Source organism: Convolutriloba macropyga, chromosome 4, assembly GCF_964194025.1.
Source record: "Convolutriloba macropyga chromosome 4, txConMacr16.3, whole genome shotgun sequence".
NCBI classification, from domain to species: domain Eukaryota; kingdom Metazoa; phylum Xenacoelomorpha; order Acoela; family Convolutidae; genus Convolutriloba; species Convolutriloba macropyga.
In genome coordinates this window covers 2,637,185-2,658,831 of record NC_134471.1, presented here as the reverse complement: position 1 = coordinate 2,658,831, position 21,647 = coordinate 2,637,185, and the positions used below count along the sequence as shown (strand labels likewise).

The 21,647-nt window shown below is 36.0% G+C and overlaps 2 protein-coding genes across 6 annotated transcripts in view; one reads left to right on the top strand and one right to left on the bottom strand.

Annotated features, from left to right (window-relative positions):
- The window catches only part of LOC142337411 (dedicator of cytokinesis protein 11-like), a 320,003-nt gene that overhangs the window by 233,619 nt on the left and 64,737 nt on the right, over positions 1-21,647 (top strand). For 3 of the 4 annotated variants that reach the window (XM_075386591.1, XM_075386590.1, XM_075386593.1), the window contains 6 exons: positions 2,445-2,474; positions 3,318-3,619; positions 11,496-11,670; positions 15,000-15,138; positions 15,910-16,060; positions 20,961-21,101. In XM_075386591.1, the coding sequence (XP_075242706.1) occupies positions 2,445-2,474; positions 3,318-3,619; positions 11,496-11,670; positions 15,000-15,138; positions 15,910-16,060; positions 20,961-21,101 (938 nt within the window). The remainder of the gene's footprint in view (positions 1-2,444; positions 2,475-3,317; positions 3,620-11,495; positions 11,671-14,999; positions 15,139-15,909; positions 16,061-20,960; positions 21,102-21,647) is intronic. The other variant, XM_075386592.1, reaches the window with a different exon arrangement.
- LOC142337412 (uncharacterized) lies at positions 3,577-10,741 on the bottom strand. 2 transcript variants are annotated; one of them, XM_075386594.1, is made up of 3 exons: positions 9,914-10,710; positions 4,205-4,449; positions 3,613-3,773 (listed from the first exon to the last, which is right to left on the bottom strand). In XM_075386594.1, exons 1-3 carry the CDS (start codon positions 10,053-10,055, stop codon positions 3,762-3,764), a joined length of 399 nt encoding a protein of 132 aa, XP_075242709.1. In that variant the 5' UTR covers positions 10,056-10,710; the 3' UTR covers positions 3,613-3,761. The 2 variants fall into 2 exon arrangements, with proteins under 2 accessions (XP_075242710.1, XP_075242709.1); XM_075386595.1 differs by lacking the exon at positions 4,205-4,449 and having other exon boundaries at positions 3,577-3,773; positions 9,914-10,741.

Below are 21,647 nucleotides of genomic sequence, written 5' to 3'. Positions count from 1 at the left end.
CAGGTTTTGAAAAATCGCAATGAATAAATCAAAATGGATAAAAATGTACTTTGTGATTATTCTAAAGGACTAAAAAATGGAGGAGTCCATAATAAACGCTCAATCGGTTCTAGTTGTAGCTGATTGAAGTGATCGACAAAAAAATACTTTTTAAGGATACGTCCCCTTAGAAATCCCTATGCTGGACCCGGAGCTGCTGTAACGAGTTTTATTTTGTGCATAATTTTCAAAACAATCAATACATAAGTCCTAAATATCAGAGAAATCGGCCCTTAAAATATTAAAAGCATTATTTTTTCTGAATTTCTGAATTTTTTCGGTGAATCAAACTTGGGGACAATTAGAACTCAATTCAGAAATATTTCCTCTCTTTAACGTTTTTCAATTTGACACAGTTAATGATAATTTGTCAAATTAATATAAATTTTTGTAGTTTCGCTCAACGTATAAAAAAAAACAAAGCACTCACCTTTCACATTCATGGTTTCTCCAGGTGTTCAGCCACTGTTTCAATTGAAGGACAGGCAAAATAGCAAAGATAAACTCTTTAATTAATAGTTGCGAAGCTGTAGGTAGGCTACTATTGGACCCACCATTGTTTTTACGAAACGAAGATGAGTATTGGATTTCTATCGATTTTTTTACCAACCGAAACTTAAGTTTGATTTTTTATCTGTCTTTTTTAGACTCGAAGTGGAGTATTGATATTCTGCTGTTTTTTTTAGCTGAAGCAAGTTTGCTGATGTCCTGAACTTTGACATCTTTCTTTTTGAACATTGACTTCTGTTTTAGAAAATTGACGTTTTCAAGCATCGAACCTTAGCATCGGTTTTGTTTCTGTTGTTATAGTAATTAAGAATTGATGTTATATTCCATGTCATGTCGAGGAACTTTCTTATCATAACATTCTTCCCCAATTTGCAAATTTGACACCCCTCTTCTACATAGCTACTCCACCCCCAACTTGTCCGCCAGCACCTACCCCCTCGCCTGCCTAGGCCCCGGCCCCTACACCCATGGCCCACTATTCCCGTACGCCCCCTCCCAACCACCGAGCCTGACCTATATATAAAAATATTTATCTTTATAAACATTTTTAAACAGGCAAATCGTGTTTTTTCTCTGATACTTCTTATTGAGACCAAGTTAACATTGGAATATAACATTTCACGACTCTTCATGCCATTTCCGTAATCCGAATGGTTAATTTTTGTTTTTCTTACAGGTTTGTTCGGGCGTTTGACTTAAAAGCTAAAGTCACAGTGACTTACTGCACTCAGAGTAGAATATTACAACCATTACACTCTTAAGTTTAACGAGGATACGAGATGCGTAGTTTATAAAGTCAGAAGGCCAGGTTGAACATTTTCTCACCATCCCACCACCTGCAACTCGCATGAACCACCACATATCCCCCATACATACCTCCCGTACCCCTCCACTTTACCATACCCCGCCTAGCCGGCACTAAATTATCCGCTCATGTTTACACACTTTAGGCTCACTGAATTTTAACGACCTGAGATCTAATTTTAAATGTTTATGGAGTACTGCTTATAAGTTTTTATTTATTTTTTGGGTGTTTATTCTCCAGGGTTTGGTTTTGAGTTAGAGGTAGTACGAAACTTTGTTTCCTTTTCGGAGTCTTCCCTCTCTACTTTTTCTTAGTTGGAAAATTTTTGAATCGTAGCTCATCGGGTCTTGCCCTGTTAGGTTTTTCTATTTTTGTTACGATCATTTGATGATGCCACGCTCCGAGCTAGAAAGCATTTAATTTTTCATCTGTCGTTCTCAACAGCCTTTTTCGCAGCTATTGTGCGGTAATCTGGCATCAATTTTAACAAACATTTTTCAATTCCGTAACTTCAATTCATGTTGTCAGTGGATTTTAGGGTATATTTGTGCAAAATGTGAAATTGAAGCTAAAGTAGGCTAATTTGTACAGATTGTTTGCAGTTTCAATTCAATCAGGATTGACTTCAAACTGACTCGATTATTTAACTTCAATAACTCCCTGAAATTCGAATAAAGAAAAACCTCAATTTAAGTTTTTTTTCACTCGACGAGCTTTTGATGATACCGTGTTGAGGTTTTAATGGATCGATGAAAATTGACATCTTAGAAAAATAACCAAACCTTTAAGAGATATCCGCCCTTTCCACCTCTGTCTTTTCACGCCGATAAATTGACCACTCTATCATTTCATCCCGATTTTAATTCTTCTCGTAAATGGTTCAATTAACATTCAGTATTAGATAAATTAGATAAATTTTAATGAAAAAAAGGGTACAAACAAGGCCCACTTCAGTATAAAGACTATTCAATTATTTATTGATGCAAAAAGCCCTAGTTATTTATTCGCTCAGGTGGAAATTTAAGAACATCAGTTCTTAAATTTGTCATAGTGTGAATGATTTATTGTGGTTTGATTAAAATTCCTTCAGAAAGTGGTTGAAGCGTCTCTCCCGTCACTTGTAAGCCACCATTTCACCTCTTCTCTTTTAATCTATATCACTAGTTGTGACGTCATACTTGCTTTTAATCGCATTCTCAATTCTCAGGCTTAACTTGTTCCTGGGGAACGATCGAATGGCATTAAATTAGATCGAGCTCTAGTCGGTTAAATAATAACTGTATCATTATTTATCAGCTGTACAGCTTTTCAATAATTGAGAAATGAAAGAAAAATATGTTTAATTGAGAATTAAAGAACAATATAGACAGAATAATACAATTTTTAGACATCGAAATCAATCTTGTTGATTAATGATACCAAAAATGCAATTTCGTTTCAACTTCAAATCTTGCCAACTTCGTTTTTGTTGCTCAGCGTCTTAGGAAACTGGGAGCAGTAAACTTTGTATTATAAAATGCCAACTAGAAAAATTGGTCTACTAATATGGACAGATGACACAAGACTTGGTTTTGATTGGCTAAAAACAGTGAAACTGAGCCAACTTTGCTTGGTAGAACTCAATTTCATTTTCAGTTTTCTGGTTCATTTGATTTACTGCCGTTCGGTTTGCTGTACCAGCATCAATTTAGTGGACTAATTTTAAGAACCAATGGAAAGGTGTTTTTGACCTTGAGCTCTGTCAAAAGAAAAGGTGAAAGTCCAGTTTTAAAACAATCATTAAATTGCATCCATCTTTATAAACTGAACATCAATGACATCAATTAATATCAGCATTTTAACTAGTTTATTAACTAATCAGGTCAATGGTGCTTAACTGATCAACTATCAATACTTAAGTTATGATATTGAGTTGTCATATTCGATGCTTTTTGAGTATGTTTTACACTGATGCTTTTTCTAGGTCTTTCAACTGCAACAAAAGTCCATGGCTAGAAGACGCGGCTCAGTTTATGATCAATTCAAATGGAAAACTATCATCAGTCAAAGAGGCATCACACCCCAACGCACCTGTTGGTGCCAACATGTCCGCATCTTGCAGGGAAAAATCAGTTAATGCAAATTTTGGGGAAGGTGTGAATGAACGTGCCCTTGGCGGCTCCCAGTTTCCCATAACAGCGTCGTCAGGTTGTGGATCCCACGTTCGCCCGAAGACAATTGCCCTAACATGCACATCGACGGGCAGTAATCTCGAAGATGGAACTGGTCAGTTTTAATAGGAGAGGAAAAGGTTCTGACTGTATAAATGTGAGGGATGTCAATGACGAATAAAGCGGCTTCGTGTTGTATTTTATTGATGGGTTAAGTAGATACACGTGCAGGGAACATTGGTGGTTCTCGTATCTGGCTAGATGAAGGTCTAAAATTTTGATAGTGGTTTACACATTGATAGTGGTTTAAGTAAACTTGTGTTTTGAAAGCTTCACTCAAATTTGTTTTTTGCTTTACTTTTTAAGTTTGAATGTAACTGTGACCTGGTGATGAGACTGTCGAGAAAGATAAGGTTCTTGATACCATTATTATGCTTGATATCATCTCTCATACTTTGAAGCAGTCAATGGTTTGAAAAACCTATTCATATTTTTGATTATTTGTCGTAGATAATGGTCTAGGTCTTTGCAGATCATTACTGATTATACATTTTTGGAGGGGCTAGGGAAGGAGGAGGTTTGTTTTATGGCACGCCAGGTATTGGGTTCAATTTAAATGTGATCACTTCTCTTGGATGCTAATTTTTCTGAAACTTTCTGATTCCTACTAAGCCCCAAACGCTGGCATTTAAAGTATAACCTGTGGGTTTGCAATTGTCTGTGCCGTGTGGGGGTCAATTGATGGGTCGTATATGGCCGTGGGTACAGTAAGTGGGTGCCCATTGTGCTGACGAGTGTCAACGATTGTGGGGGGTGGTATATTGTTGTTTCTTTGCAAATAGATCCTCAGATTGCGAACTATGATCTTACGGCAGAATTGCACCACTGAGAAAAGGAGGCCGCAAGAAGCGCCAAAACTGAGAATCCAGATCAACAGTGTCAAACCTGAATGAAAAATGTAAACGAATTAAGTGGTACCAAAGACAATTTTTTGGAGTCAAAGGAAGAGCAATTACTAAACAAATTGAGCAGCAGTTTATTAATAGCCGCCCTCATCTTCTCAGCCGGCTATTATAGCGCTTCTATTTTTTTTTTACAATTCAAAGAATTTGAATTGTATTGGGGCGCTGTCTTTTTTTTTAAGATCTGTTCACACATTTTCATGATTTTTGAAGTCAAATTGGAGTAGTGATTTTGGTCACGCCGAAACAGGAAATGGAGCGAAAAAGCGAGTGGTTTTGCGGCGTGAAATTTTTTCGCTCTCATTTTAAAGTAGAGTGCGAAAATGGTATTTGAACAAAAATTCGGTTTCTCGATAGTGGTTTTTTGTTCACATGCGGCAATTTCACTCTGATCTTTACTGTTTTTTCGATTTTTTGGATCGGATTTTTTTCTAAATGGTTTTCCCAATCCACTCACAGCTCATTCTAAGCTTAGTTTTTTGTTTGAATTAAATTTTCATTTCTCGCTAGTGGTTTTTTTGTTCACATGCGGTATTTTAACATTGATTTTTTGTTTTTTTTTTTTCTTTTTTTTTATCTGATTTTTTTTTAAAGTGGTTTTTTCAATTCACTCATAGTCCATTTTAGGTCAGTTTTTCTGTTTAGTCAATGAAAATTCTTTGAATTGTACGTCAGGACTTGTCCTGCTATGTTTTTTTACTTCGTCGAATAAAAAAATGTTTCACTTTACCTCATTTTGCCGCCTTTTCAACATTTTGCGTGAAATCTTTTTGACTTCTCTAGGCTAGTTTCTCTCTTCTCTCATTCTGCTAAAAGTGATCTTGAACATCAGTTGCTCAGCAAAGCAATTCAAAATGAACAGAGTCAGTGTAAAAAATTGAAGTCAGAAATAGAAACGGGATAAACCCATAAAGCCCAATTTTAGATGCCCGCTATTTGAACGTCGGTCCTATAAGTATTAGTTACCTCTCTCTAATGCTTATTGTTATTGATAGTAGCCCCCTGTAGCCTCTCTCTAAGAAACAGAAGTATGTTCAACTACGAAATGCCATCAAAATAAATCGGACTTAAAAAAATGTTTTTGTACAAAAATCTTTTTTTTTTCAATATCTTCTGTTATTTCAATCCCAATCATGCTTATTGGAATCAACGGCGGCTATTTTCCGGCAGTCTGCCGGGTATGTTTAATTGCTCTCAAACGAAGTCTGTAGCATTTATACTGAGCGGCAAAAGTAAGTTAGCACCCCTACTTTTACGAAGTAGAAATTCAATGTTTGAGGCAATATTACTCTACAAAATACAATTTTGAAAGCAATTTCTATACCAATGATCCCCTGCACAAGTCCTCTCGCTTACCTATGAAATTCAAATGAAACGCAGCGTTCACTTACCAGAAATCCCAATGTAAAGTTGGTGAACTTCATCCAAATTTCACAGTAAAAAAAGTTCTAGCAAGATGTGATTTGCTTTCAGGTTTGTTCATCTCTGGCTAAGTTTGCACTTGTGTTAAACATCAGAGAGAGAGAGAGAGAGAAAAAAAAAGATGTCAATGAATTGCGATCTTGTGACAACTTTCTTTTTACTGTGAAATTTGGATGAAGTTCATCAAAATTTACATTGGGATTTCTTTTTGATGTTTTATCTGATTTTCATAGGTAGGCAAGAGGGCAAGTGTAGCGGATCAATGGTGTAAAAATTGTTTGAGTAAAGTTGCCTCAAAATTTGGTTTTCTACTTCGTGAAAATAAGGGATGCTCACTTACTTTTGCGGTTTAGAATATATTGGTCATGTGGTCCTTTTGATGCTTTCGATTTTTCAATTGACACATTTTTCGTCTGACCCGTTTAAATTGGAAAACGGGATAAACAGTGAAAGCGCGGAGGGCATGAAGTCACTGAGCAACTCTCTCAGACCCTCACGCCTTACTGATCCTTAAATATGCGATTCACCGAAATTGTTTTCAGGAGAGTTTTATAGTGTGTTATGCTTAATCTTAAAAGTTTGACTCACTATCAATCAACCCCCCTCCTGCCCAGCTGACTACCACCGAAGCCAAACGCTCGCCGGTCGTTTGAGAGCATTTCATCATGGTTCGGCCCCATCAGCAATGGTATTGATCTCAGCAGAACAGAAAATTGAGTAACAATGCAAATTGTTATTAATAGCCGCCCTCATCTCAGCCGGCTATTATAACGCTCCTTTTTTTTACTTCGTCGAAATTTTTTTCGCTTTACCCATTTTGCCGCTTTTTCGACATTTTGCGTGAAATCTTTGACTTCTCTAGGCTAGTTTCACTCTTCTGTCATTCTGCTCAAAGTCCTTTTAAACAGCAGCTGCTCAGCAAAGCAATTTAAAATGAAGAGAGTCAGTATTAGAAAAAAATCGAAGTCAGAAATAGAAACGGGATAAACCCATAAAACCCATTTTTAGATGCCCGGTACTTGAACTTTGTTCTCATAAGTTTTAGTTACTATCTATAATGCTTATTGGTATTGATACTAGACCCTGTAGCCTCTCACTGAGAGATAGGAACATGTTCAATTACGAAATGACATCAAAATAAATCGCACTTAAAAATGTTTTTATACAAAAACAATTTTTTTGATATTTTCTTTTTTTTTCAATCCCAATGGAGTTATGTTAACCAACGGCGGCGTAAATTAAGTATAGTTTTAGAATCTCACTGAAACTGCACACCAAAATAGAACGCTTTTTGACACTGAAAAAAAAAACAAAAAGTTCAGTCAATTTGTCTCTTCCTTTTAATAGCCGCACGATAGCTGGGGCTATTATTGGCCTTCTCTTGGTTTTTACCATTCAAGGTATTTGAATTGTATTGGGGCGCTGTCTTTTTTTTCTTTTAGATCTGTTCACACATTTTCATAATTTTGGAAGTCAAATTGGAGTAGTGATTTGGGTCACGCCGAAACAGGAAGTGAAGCAAAAAAGCGAGTGGTTTTGCGACGTGAAGTTTTTTTGATCTAATTTTAAAGTAGAGTGAAAATACGGTGTTGGTGAAAATTTCGCTTTCTCGGTAGTGGTTTTTTGTTAACATGGGGCAATTTCACTCTGATTTTTACTGTTTTTTCGATTTTTTGGATCGGAATTTTTTCGAAATGGTTTTCCCAATCAGTTCAGTTCATTCTAGACCTATTTTTTAAAACCAAATTTCCATTTCTCTTTAGTGGTTTACCTCACTCTCAAAAATGACTTCCTCACTTTGAAATTGACTTTTATTTACTTTAATTCAAAGAGATAAGGTCAAATGGGTGTGTGTCACTCTTAATTAAGGTTATTTGAGAGCAGCTAATAGTGGCAGCAAAAACTTATACAGAGTTTTATTTAAAATTAAGCATATCAGCCTTCAATGAAAAGACGATTTTTTTGGTTTTTTTACTGTTTTTATGAGACTGCAGATCTACGAAGCTTTTGCGGCTATGTTCTCGCAATCGGCCAGCTGTGTTTTTTCTTTTTTTTTTGTTTCAATCACGATGTGCATCAAGCGCGTCAACGGTGCTTAATTTCCGACAGTCTGCCGGCTATGTTAGTAATTGTCAGTTCTCCTTAATAGCCGCCGTCAGCCTGTCACACGGCTATTATTTTTATTCGCTCTCCTTCTTTTAATTCGCTTTACCTTTTGATCACGTTTTTCTTTTTGCATTAGTCACGATTTTCAGGTTTGACTTCTGAGTTACCTCACTCACTGTTTCAACTGAATGGGTTTAAAATTCTTTCAAGCATTGAATTACGTAATTTAGTGAATATGGTAAATGTTACCTCACTCACTGTTTCAACTGAATGGGTTTAAAATTCTTTCAAGCATTGAATTACGTAATTTAGTGAATATGGTAAATGTTAAAGGAGCAAAATCAAAAGAAACGGGATATACCGATTAAGCCTGGTCATAGTCTTTTTGAATTAGGTTATCAAAGTTCATTAGAGCGATTGCTGCCTGATATTAGTATTAAACTTTTTACCCTTCAGTTCAGAAACGGAAGTAAGCTTAGGTTTAGAGTCTAACTGAAACTGCACACTGAATTAGAACAATTTTTGAAACCTAGGAAAAAAAGTTTCTCAATTTCTATCTCTTCTTTTTTCTTCTGTTTCAATCCCGATGTGCATCTAGAGCGTCAACGGCGGCTATTTTCCGGCAATCTTCCGGCTATGTTTATTAATAGCCGCCGTCAGCCTCTCAACGGTTATTGTTTAGGCGCTCTCCTGTTTTCAATTCGAAAGATTGAGAACACCAAATTAGATTACTTTTTGACACAAATTCTGTCAATTTATCTTTCTGTTTTGCTTTTTCAATCCCGATATTCGTCAAGTGCGCCCATAGCGGCTATTGGCCGGCAATTTGACAGCCACGTTGACTTAAGATCACTATTCAGTTTGTGTTAACTGAATAGTGATCTTAACTCAACGTAGTGTAGCATTTTTCCATCGAAGTTTTTCCATATATATATATGAGCAGTCTGAAACAAAAGAGCGTTGGCAAAACACTCCAATGTGTTATCCCTGGCGCTAAGTATCTCGGAATTTGTTTCACCACTTTGCCAATGTCAGAAAAATTGAGTATAGTTTCTCGATTTTGTCAGGCTTTTTCACGACCAATGTTTTAAGAGGTGCAAGCGTGTGTGTGTGTGGAAACGATTAACACCGGGCTAATTTAGTTTAATTATGCTTAAGAATACCCTTTCACAAGTTTACAGTATAGACTTACCGAAATGAAAGAAAGCCTAATTGGTTATTATACTTTCAGAAATATTCCTCTCAGTTCTAATTGTGCATTAAGAAGACAATTAGTGATTTTGAAATTACCCAGAGCACTGTTTACAAGAATAATTAAATCTTTGATTTTGGTCTTTAGTAATTACTACTGAAATTCGGACAATACAATAAAGATGTAGGCTAAGTACATGCTCAAAATGGTATTTTTTTCCCATAAAACGCAAAATTTATTGAAATTTGCATTTTCGGACATTGCCCTGGTAATGTTCAGTGAAGAGTTTTGTGCGTCAAGTATTAAGCTGTGCTGCTGATGCGCTTTAAGTATTATGGAATTTTTTAACTCGAAATTTTGATGTTCTCTTAATTGTTGATTCTTAATTTATTTTAAAGTTTTATAAGATTTAAGTAGATGATGGTTATCATATCAAAAATAATTTCAAAAATGCCTTAATTCTCTGCGTGATTTTTTCCCCTAAAAATTGTTCCCCATTAAGCACGCAATTATTTTTTTTCTGTGCGGTTGATCAGTTTTTGTTTCTAGCTAGTTCTTCTCAGTCATTTCGGTCGACACCTTTAAGGCTGAAAATCTGTTTTCCGAATACTGTTCGCGAGAATAACGTGAAAAATGCTGTTTTGATCTCAATTTGTGCATTCAGAGATTGTCTTATGATAGTCGGTTTTATGCTAGGGCATTGCGCTTGAGCCTTTTCTGGTAATACCTGCTTCTAGTTTGTGATTCTCGGGATCCATGTTGTCTGACGTTTGAGGAGACGCGCTTGGGTATCCATCTACATTTGCTCCGTTCCCATAAAAGTCGTCGTCTATGAAGGGAGAGAGTGTGGTGGAGTCTATAGCGAGCATCGTCTCTCTGTGTCAATATTGTCACTCAATTGACAGTTAAGTTGATGTATGTAGATGAAATTGTGGCTCGAGGTCGACTGGTTATCGATTGTTAGTTTTTGGATAGGGTTCGAATGTTGAATTTCTGGTGTTGCAATTGATGACAGGTTAGGTGTTTGTCGCTCAAACTAAGATAACAATTTGGCCGTTCGTAAATCTTTGAGCTATAAATGCTGATTTCTATGACACGTAATTGGTCTAGTTATTACAGGTTATATTGTTTGAATGTGATATGATTGTCACTAATTGACCAGTCTACTAGATACGTGATTTCAATTAGCTAGTTCACTTCTTAACAATTTTTGAGTTCAATGTTTACGCGATAAAGAAATTCCAAATGGCTCGCTTGCGAAATTTAGTTCAACTAAATTATAGGCGTTCGAATTTATTTTAGCTACCGGACAGTTTAGTTATGAGTCAAATAATACTCAGAAAAATTAACAACTGAAATTTGATGTTGATAGCTAGAGGAAATGAATGATATGTTAGTGATAAAAACGGCGTTTTCCTGTGCAAAGCGGGTATTAATTAAGAAAAACTAATCTTGTCTTAGAAAATTTAGTGCCTGAAAATGTCAGGATGTGAACATATTTGGTGAGTAAATGTTGATAGTTTGTCAAATTGAAGACTTCAGTTCGACTAGTCATTTGTGTGAATGAAATTGAACTTTACCGGATCTGAAAATATTTGTCAGACTAATTTTGGAACTAATTGATCAATAAGAATGGACTCAAAGAGTCTTATGAACTGCAATTGACAAACGGTGAAGTTGACAAGCGATTACCGCAAACTTTTGAACCAGATGTTGAGGTAAACATCTTTGCAAAACAACGAACTTTGCAATGGATTTCAGGTAACAGTTGAACGAAGTTGGTGTTGTCTTGTACAGAAATCAAATTGCAATTCCATCGTGGCCAAATTAAGCGTTGGGTCGGATTATTAAAATTTCGCAAAAATGTAATTTTTCTCTTGATCGATTTTTGTTTCAAAAAGTACAAATTTTGGCAGCTTGAACTGAAAGTGTGCGTTCTATCCCAAACACTGGAAAAGTTGCTGTTTGGATGACATGATGTTTAAGCATAAAGTTTATTGTCTTCCAATTTAAGGTTGCTTTGATTTTTTAAATTGATCTCAAACGAAGTTTGAGGCAATTTGTGAACTTGTCTTTATGCAGAATTTTTGCTTGACCGTTTTTGCGCTTGTGTTCTAGAACATTCTTTGACTTCTTGAGTGACCTTTTCACGCTTAAGTGCTTCATTTTTGAGTGAGTAATTGCTCTCATACGAAGTTCAAAGCTACATCCCCTCTAAATTACCCCCGCCTGTCGTTTGAGAGCGATTCGTCCGACGTTAGTCGGCTTGTGTTTACGATTGGGAAATTTAATGAAATTACTTTTTTTAGTATCGGATGTAATCAATTCGTCGGGTGGCCAGTGGAGTGTAATGGCCGTAGGAGGTGGAGCCAGTTCAATCGAAGCATCTGGTAGTGTCCTCTCATCCCTGAAAGAGGCAAATCTGGCCACTGAGACTGGATTGGTTGTTTTGGATACCGTCGATGCTCTCGCCAATCACTTCAGGTTATTGAAGTTCATCATGTTGAGCTGTTACGATAGCATATTTAGTTGGTCAAAATTTAGTTGCTCAATTATTGTCTTGATAAAAAGTTTTTTCTTGACCCAGTAGACGTTTGAGTTGCTTAAAGTTCTTCCTTTTGTTTACTCAAACGGCTTTAAATATTTTTAAAGCAAACTTTTTCCAGTACAAACAATATTTGGTTTTCAGTGCTCCATTTGTCGGCTGCTTTTTTAGTGATAGAGAAGTTTTAAATTTTTGCTATAAAACTCTTTGAAATATGATTCTTACATGGAACATGAAGTGTTAACAGAAAATGAAGCACTTTGAATATGCGAAGATTAAAGGCCGATATGATGGGAGGTAAATTTACTTATTCGGTTGTTGGGTTGTAATTGGTTCAATAACTGATATATACGGCAATTATCGATGACTGCAAAAACTTTTTCCGCAAAGCGCCACCACTTAAATTGTAGGGCTCAAAAGTAGGTAAAGCTCAGCATAGGTCTGAATACATAAACATGACCTTTTAAGCAAAATTGAAACAACGATGCTCGGTGATGTGCGTGGACGGTTTGAGGTAGTTGGGCAATTTTAAGAAGTACATGGAAATCGGGCCCTCTTTTGCAGCTTTTTAGTTTCTATTAGAACCTAGAAATTTGTTCACGCCCACAGTCTGTGCTCGACAAATTTCCCTATTTATGTGCGAGGAGAGCAGCTGGCAGTTCCAACTTTGGAACAGTCGTTACCTTCATAGTTTCAACACGGGCCATGCCCAGGAAGAACAGGATGAATGCCAGCTCTGTTTAATGTCGCCAGAACTGGAAGTTATCTGAATCCTAAGAATTTCGAAATCAATAAACACGTCTTGAGAGAAATCGCCAAAAATTTGTGTAGAATGTTTGTGAACAGTCCTGAAAAGTGGCTTCTTTTTGTAAGTGATCTTGTCAACTTTAACAGTTCAACACACCAAGGAACGTTCCAAATGTGTCTGTAACTCGTCATCTGAATTTGGTCGTTGATAAGTCAATTTTTTTTTTCAAAATTAAAAGATTTCCTACAGTACATTGTGCGACAAGACCAATTGGCACGTAGACCGTAGACGTTGCACTTAGAACCAAGCGTTGTGTTAGACTTTTTGTGACAGTGCTGGTACCCGAACCCACCCCAACTCAGTGTCGTTTTTGTGATCCCAACTAAGCCCAAATACATGCCAGGATTCCTATTAGACGAAGCATTGACTTTCGAACCAGTGGATTGAGGAGAACCATTAATTTGGTAGGCCAGATCTGGCACATTTCTTAAAACTTGGTACGCTTAGCCCAGTTCGATGGAGATGAATCAATTCTTACGACCTATTCAAGTCTCTCTGTAGACTCCACTGAATCTAGATAATCGTACATGTAGATGTTCCCGAGGATTGCTTTCACAGCTTCCGGTGCTCATTAGCAGCGTCGTGTTGTACAGTGCATTGTACCCACAAGTACTGGGATTATTAGCCCTCAAAACTTTGCGGGTAAATTGATGTACCACATCATTTGATGTGGGGTTCTCCCGTCACAAAAAGCTCGAAGATGGCTGGTGACGTTGTAGCTCTCGGAACTCCGTCCATCGCTGTCGGCTGATACCGCGAATGGATGCTACCTGAAACCCAAAAGTACATAGATAACGGTCTGCTGTAAGTCAATGCTGCCGCAAAGTGACCTATTCAAGGATCCATTGTGGATTTTGCAATGGATTGGTAAGGTGTGTTCGCAACACAATATCTATAACCAAAGTTTCCGCCGCATTAGTCCTTGAAATTTTTCTCTGATTTTACTAAATTTGGCTAATGGCCGAGTCAGACTTCATTTTAGGACTTCACTGGGAAAGTTATTGAATTGATTTTCTCGCTTTTTGTTAACAAAAAATTGTTCCACTGCAGACACAGGACTCAGTTCATTAAGTTGTTGAAATGCATAACAAGTAAAGCAGATAAAACTCCTGTCGTAATGTATAACGAACTAACATTAGAGCGATCAAACCAGTCAGTTGTTTTCTTAAACGGTAATTTCTGATGGTCAGTGGACAGTTGTTGCCTGATCACTGATCAGTTAAGAGCCGGTCACCAATTTTTTTTACGTTATGTGAAAAATCTCGAAAATAATTTGACCTCAACTGGTATTATTGGTAGATTTTAGTGTTACGTTTACTTAAAATTAAGTTGAGCGATCTTTTTCTGAGATGAAGCATAAATTTAAAAGGCATAACAAAAGAAAATAATTTACAACTTTTGTATAAATTTCATAATTTTCATAAATTTCGAATATAATGCAAGCAACAAGTTGTTTTGTATGTTGTCTATAGAAGTGAGCAAGCGTTAAAAATGAATGCTTCTTTTGTGATTTCACTTAAAATAATTTACCAAACGAACATTGATCAAAAAGGAAAATTTTTTGCCAGGATATCGAAAAGATTATACAGATGCTGTATCAAATCATAACATCTCAGCAATCAATAAATAATAAAAATAAGGGAATTTTCTTTTTTTTTCAAGTGTCTTTTTATCTTCCTTTTGAGAATGGAGGTCAAAGCTGTCGTGGCTATTTTTGAGCCCTCTGCCAACTATGTTTTCTTTTTGTGTGCTTTGTTTCAGCAGCCTTTTGATTGATACTAAGAAAGAATTGAACGCTTTCCTGGTGGTTGGTTTTCGGCCGCTCTGAGGTATGTAAAAATGAAAGAAAGGAATGGAAATGATAACGTCGAAGCAAAGTAGAACCATTCATTTATAGGCTGTGGACCGAAATTAATCTTTTTACTCTTTTCAGTTGGCTAAGAAAGATGATTCTTAGCAATTGTGATACAATCAATAATCTAAAATAGAAAATTATGGTAGAAGTTAATAAGTTTCTGAATTTACTGCCATTGTATTTTGAGAGGAGTTATGAAAATTCTCACTAAAAAGAAATGAATCTGAAAGACAGAAGCGACAGAAATTTTGAAAAGTTGATTAATTTTTTTTACTCGCCGATGGTGTTATTGTGTGACTACGTTGCTGCAACAAAATTTCATTGATAGTAAGTATACATTTTTGAAGGGAGTTCTGAAAATTGGATAGAAGTAAAAAAGTTTTGTTTTGCAAATATTTCCAACTTTTACCTAAATAATAAAGAAACAATTGAATTGCAAAGACCGATATAGTTACCACGCTAATGGGAATTTAGGGTAAATGTACAATTTGATTAACGATGACTTGCGAAAAAAGGATATCAATGGTTGATGAATGAAGGGCGTGGAGAATGACTTTCAGTTGGTTGCTTTCCCTTCTACGTTATAATTGAAATAAATTGTTTAGAAAGCGGCAAGAGGCACTTCAGAGTGGAAGTGTTGCTCTTTTGAATCTGTTCGAGATCTACTTAGGGTTCCTGAGAGCCAACCACTCGGAGACTCTCCTCCAGCAGGCATTCGCATCTATGCGACTCCTCAACTCCAAGGTCAGTCTTCAAGAGTTTTAAATTTACGAAAAAATTAAATTAATGCGTAATTCCTCAATAATTTCAACGGCTGCTGTGCACCGTAGCCTTAGTGATTTTTACTATACTAAGGCGTTTACAATTTATTTTAAAAGGTGGACAATTTGATAAGTGGTCTGAGTGGAATTAAATTGAGTTTTTGGATGAAAATAAAACTTTAAAATTGAACTATTAGCTATTATATTACCCGGAAAACAGAGGAAAAACTATGAATATATCTGGCATCAATGTATGCAATTTTCCAATCAAATTGTAGCATTTTACAAGTATTAATATGTGAATATAGGTGTTCTGTAACTGATGCCATCAGTATTGCCCGTAGATGATTTTTTTTCCATATATGCACTATTTTGGACCTTTGCCCTGTACTGACCCAACATGTACTTGCGGAGGCAACCTTCCAATAATTGATCAAATCATCAGTCATTAACTGAATTCAACTGAATGAAAATGAAACTTAAACAGCAAACAGATTAATTTATAAGATCTTTTCGGTTTGTCCCCCCCCCCATTATTTGCGCACCCCATACGCACGTATTTTTACCTAATTATTTACTATGTAATGTCACGTGTTCTGTAACTGGGTGTGCATAACGCTCTTTTACAATGGAAAAGATAAACTTCTGTAATCGAATTCAGTTAATTAATTTATTAACAATTGTTAATGTGGATAATGTAACATCTGAGTTAAAGGAAGCTTCTGCAGTTTGTGATAATTTACTTTGGTTTTAGTTTCCAATGATGCTGTTCAAAGGAGATCCTTCACTCTGTGGTCGAATGTGCTTTGAATTGATCCGTTGTTTCTCAGCAAGACTAGAGTCGACTAGATACCACAGCTGTATGCTTCTCTACCTTCTCATGAGGAACAACTTCATATTCACAGGTCAACACCCTCATCAAGTCATGCCTCTTTAAAAATAAATATTGTTCTGTAGTCAAAATGTGTTCTGTAGTAAAAAAAAACATTCACAAGTCAGAACTACTCAATTACAAAATGTATCTGTTGATTAGTACTTGTTTATTGTCCAGGTTGTCTCATGTCCGGCAATCTGTCGGCTATGTTCTAAGATACAATTATGGGCTTATAGAGCAGCGTGGAAATATATGCGTTGAAGATAACCCGCCCTACATTAACATATGCGGCTTGACAGAGTGATTGATAGGTCATCTCAAGTGAGTCGCAGGACACTTCAATTACTGATTAAACTGAATGGAAATAAGATTCAATTCAACAAAATAGCTCAATATAGTGCCAATGTTCAAGGTCAAAGATGCGAAATCAGTCTAAACAAGATAAACCAATAATGCCAGGGCATCAGGATTTTGTGCATTTAGACTCAGTGAATTAAGAGATCAACGCTTATTATGGGAAAGATTAACGGAAATTAGTAGTTAAAATGATCTTCCAGTTTAGAGGTTGAGTTCAGCTTATCGAATCCAATGAAACTCGGACAAAATTAGAACAATTTTTAATAGCCGCGTCAGCAATTCCAGGCGGCTATTATTGCGCTCCTAATTTTTTTATTTCGTCTAACAGATTTTTGTTTCGTCTCACACTCTGACTTCTTGGAATTGACTTTTTTATAGCTGCGAAGCTGTAAGCTGAGCGAAGCTATATTGCGGTGCTCTTGGTTTTTTACAATTCAAAGAATTTGAATTGTATTGGGGCGCTGTCTTTTTTTTTTTTTAAAGATCTTCACACATTTTCATGATTTTTGAAGTCAAATTGGAGTAGTGATTATGGTCACGCCGAAACAGGAAATGGAGCGAAAAAGCGAGCGGTTTTGCGGCGTGAATTTCTTTGCTCTAATTTTAAAGTAGAGTGAGAAAACGGTGTTTGAACAAAAATTCGGTTTCTCGGTAGTGGTTTTTTTGTTCACATGCGGCAATTTCACTCTGATTTTTACTGTTTTTTCGATTTTTTGGATTGGATTTTTTTTCTAAATGGTTTTCCCAATCCATTCACAGCTCATTCTAGGCCTAGTTTTTTATTTGAATTAAATTTTCATTTCTCGCTGGGGGTTTTTCTGTTCACATGCGGCATTTTGATATTGATTTTCTGTTTTTTTCTTATTTTTTTTTATCTCATTTTTTTAAAAATGGTTTTCTGAATTCACTCATAAACCATTCTAGGTCTAGTTTTCCTGTTTAGTCAATGAAAATTCTTTGAATTGTACGTCAGGACTTGTCCTGCTATGTTTTTTGTTTCGTCGTCTGACGCTCTTTTTTCGTTTTACATTTGTTCACACAGCAAAGCTGAAAAAGTCAAATTTCTGAATGAGTTCCTCCTCTCACTAACGGCATTTGCGCGCGTGACGTCATTTCTCACTCGCTTTAGCGAAAGTTTTTAGGTTATTTGCGTGATTAGATTTTGATCATACGTGACTTACCTCACTCAATAAAATGACTTTAAAAATTCAATTTTGCACTTTAAAACTTAAGTTTAATTTGAATTTGTTTAAGGTCAAAGGAACTCATATGTGCAGTAAAGGTCCCTAATAAGAGGCTGTGTGGAATGAATTGTAAGAAGCTTTATTAATGTATCGCTGAATGTTTTTTACCTAGTTTTTTTGAGTGGCGTCGATTTTTTTTTCAATTTAGATCTGTATCTGTTTCTATCTCTTATATGGCACGCAGGTCTATTCTTTCGCAGATATTCCGGCAATCTACCGGCTATGTTCAATGACTTCAGTGACTTCTACTGCTTTGCAGTTAAAATTTGTGTTCGTGACGTCATTTCTGCTTTTAGGTCAATTGCGTGACTTACCTCACTAAAAAATGACTTCTGAACTCGATTAATGATCTAATTTAATGAACATTTACTAGTTAAAGGCCAGTAGTGTGCATCCAAGTAGTGCCAAACATATATGCCCTACTTCCTAGTAATAGAGTCTGAGTTTAATATCGAATATTAATTTTTAAAAAGCTCCATTAGGGCTTTTTCCTTGTAGAGCAAATGTGTCACAAAAATGACAGTCCGAATCGAAACCAAAAAGTCTAGTGGTCTATTAAAAAGCTGGTGATCGGTCTGTCAATCTGATTCCTTTAAATGTTTCAATTCATGCTAGGCCACAAACGTCTATCGCGGCTATTTTCCGGCAATCTGCCGGCTATGTTTAAAACTAGGTAGTTGATTTTCCTTTTTATTTTTGCTGGTTTGAATCCTAGCGTCAATCATATATCAGCGTGGGTTATTTTCTGTCAATCTGCTAACTATATTTAGTTACTCTCAATCGTTTGGGAGCAATTCGTAAGAAGTTAATTGGTTATGTTACAATTCATCGCACCTCGAGCTAGGTTTTATATCTATTACTATCTGTATGGTGCAGCAAACATTCGTTTCCGCATTTCGCCTGCTGCAAGCCGCTCTAAGGAAATGAAGAACTTCGCTTCTTTATAGAATGGAAGCAGTTTCTTCTAATATTTCAAGGCAATTAGAAGATTTATTATTCATCATATTTCAAGTCGAAAACTTATGGCTTTTATTTTAAAGCATGTATTTTGTCTTACTCCGAATTGCCCTATAGTTATGTATAATGGTCAATATTTTACATTATTAATTGCTCTGGAACGCAGTTTGAAGCAGTTTTTCTAGACGTGTTGGTCTTTTATATGCAAAAGTTTTGCTTGACTGTTTTGACTTTTCGATCTTTTATGCCCTTGACTTTTGCGTTATCTAAGTTTCTCTCTCATTCACAGGTGTCAACAGCTGAACTCAACTCCTGTTTCAAAATTGAAACAGGATTAACTTAGAATTACAAAATGAAATAAAAAAGTCGAACTTTAACAATTTTGTTTTCCGTACAAGATTCAATCTTCATTTTTTTCTTGTTTTTTGAATCGCAATCGGGTTATAGGAATCAATGGTGGCATTTTTCCTGCAATCTGCCGGGTATGTTTGTCATTTGGTATTCCATTTGTGACAGTCTACAGGGGGGGTGTTTAGGGTGACTTTGGATCAATTTTGATTTAATTCTCATCAGTAATAGGTTGATAGTATTAAAGAAAATTTGTTAAATTAAGTCAGGCTTCGGTCTTTTGATGTATCTATTTGGTATTTTGATGTATCTATTTGATGTATCTATTTGGTCTTGTGATGTATCTATTTGTTAAATTAAGTCAGGCTTCGGTCTTTTGATGTATCTATTTGGTTTTTGACTTTTGATCGTTTTTTGTACTTTTTTGTAACGTTTTTAAAACTTAATTGCTTCTTTTAAATGTTCTATTGGTGTGGTTATCAGGAAGAATGATTGAATTTATTGGCCTTATGATACTTCAATATAGTAATTTATTAAACGAGCTTTTGTTTATTTTGGGTTCGTGTTTTTTACGTTTTGTTCAATTTCCCATAAGTTGTGTGGATAATCACTGAAAAAAACGAAACTGCATTTAAAAGGGCTTTGAATAATTGTTGAATTGTTGCGCAAGTTGTTGACCATTTTTTTTGCCGAAAATTTAAACGGATTTCGATTTTTCATTGGCTGTTTCTCCTTTCCTCTGCATTTTTTGTAATTGCCGTTTAATTTTTTGCCTATCACAATGTTAGTCATTGATCCGACTTTAGTGATATCCCTCTTAGTCTAGTTTTTGATTTCTCAACTGAACTTATCAAGATTTTCAGCAACGTTTTTCATTGGCCTATGTTACTGGAAAGAAATTAGTGTTCGAAAATTTGAAATCGGAAACTCTTATTCTGATTTTTTTGTTAGCGAGTTTGAGCTAGGGGACCTCAAAAGTCTATTTCGCGGCCATTGTACGGCAATCTGCCAGCTATGTTCTAAGCTACGGTTATGGGCTTATAAAGCAACGTAGAAATATCTGCGTTGAAGATAACCCGCGCCACATTAACATATGCGGCTTGACAGAGTGATCGATAGGTCATCTCAAGTGAGTCGCTGGACACTTTCAAGCGGTATGTAAGTACAGACAAAATTGATTGAAAAATACATGAAATACATCTGTGTCCTTTGTTGGTAAGCGCTGATTTCGAATCAAGCTAATTAATCTCTATTTATATTTGCTCATAATCCTTGTTTGTACAAGTTTTTGCTGTCCCTATGGGGTGGCTAGCTTTTATGAATTAAGTAATGTTGAATTTAGTCTAAGTTGAAGGAGATGTTCGCCTCGTCAATGCAACTTAAAGTTGAATAAAAGACTAAAAACAAACACGAGTAGCAACAAGAATTATGAACCAGAAAAAATAGTGATAAATTTTTCTCTTATTCTGATTCTTTTTTGTTAGCGAGTTTGAGCTAGGGGACCTCAAAAGTCTATTTGGCGGCCATTGTCCGGCAATCTGCCAGCTATGTTCTAAGCTACGGTTATGGGCTTATAAAGCAACGTAGAAATATCTGCGTTGAAGATAACCCGCCCTACATTAACATATGCGGCTTGACAGAGTGATTGATAGGTCATCTCAAGTGAGTCGCAGGACACTTTCAATCGGTATGTAAGTACAGACAAATTTGATAGAAAAATACATGAAATACATCTGTGACCTTTGTTGGTAAACGCTGAATTCGAATCAAGCTAATTAATCACTATTTATTCTTCTCATAATCCTTGTTTGTACAAGTTTGCTGTCCATATGGGGTGGCTAGCTTTTATGAATTAAGTAATGTTGAATTTAGTCTAAGTTGAAGGAGATGTTCTCATCAATGCAACATAAAGTTGAATAAAAGACTAAAAAAACAAACACGAGTAGCAACAAGAATTATGAACCAGAACAAATAGTGATAATTTAACTTAAATGAAATGGCCTTTTAACAGCATTTGTTGATTAGGTCGTCAGAATTGCACTCGTGTCCACCTGCAGTCAATAGTGGCGGTATCTCAGTTGGTGGGAGACGTGGCTGCAGGCACTACCAGTCCCCGGTTCCAAGACTCACTCGCCCTCCTTAACAACCTATCTGCAAGCGACAGAGGTACTTTTATGTTGCTCTCAAATTGTTTGCTTGAAAATAATTTTGATTCCAGAGAAATTGAAATATTTCTAAGTTTTCATACATGCTTACTGCAGATCCGAATTGCCTGTGATTATTGGGAAAACAACTATAATCGGGCGAAAAAATGAGTTTGAGTTGATTTCAATGTTCTAACAATGTTCTAACATTGACTAAAAGTTTTCAATGTTCTAACATTAATTTCCATTTTGCTGTGAACTTACTTTTTCTTTGTTCTAATTACTATTGTAAAATTGCTCTCAAAAAGTTTTGCTGAAATTATTTGGATCCCGTCGTGTTGACCGTTTACGCGATTTTCAGTCTGGCTAGTTAAATTTTCCTCGAAATCAGGATAAATTTGTAAAGCCTGAGGAATTAACGCCTTGTGCGGCTCTCTACGAAATTTGGAAGGCTCTTTGTGTACGTCCTTGGTATGAAAGTCAGCTTACCCCATCTTCCTTAAATTTCAGCTATGTACTACAAAGCGAACCCCTCGTCATTTGTTTGAGAGCAATTCGTCCAACGCTA

Coding starts and splice junctions, on each gene's coding strand:
- LOC142337412 (XM_075386594.1), bottom strand. CDS start 10,055: ATGCTCGCTATAGACTCCACCACACTCTCTCCCTTCATAGACGACGAC. Junction 4,450..9,913: donor GAATCACAAACTAGAAGCAG/GTATTACCAGAA, acceptor TTTTTCATTCAG/GTTTGACACTGTTGATCTGG.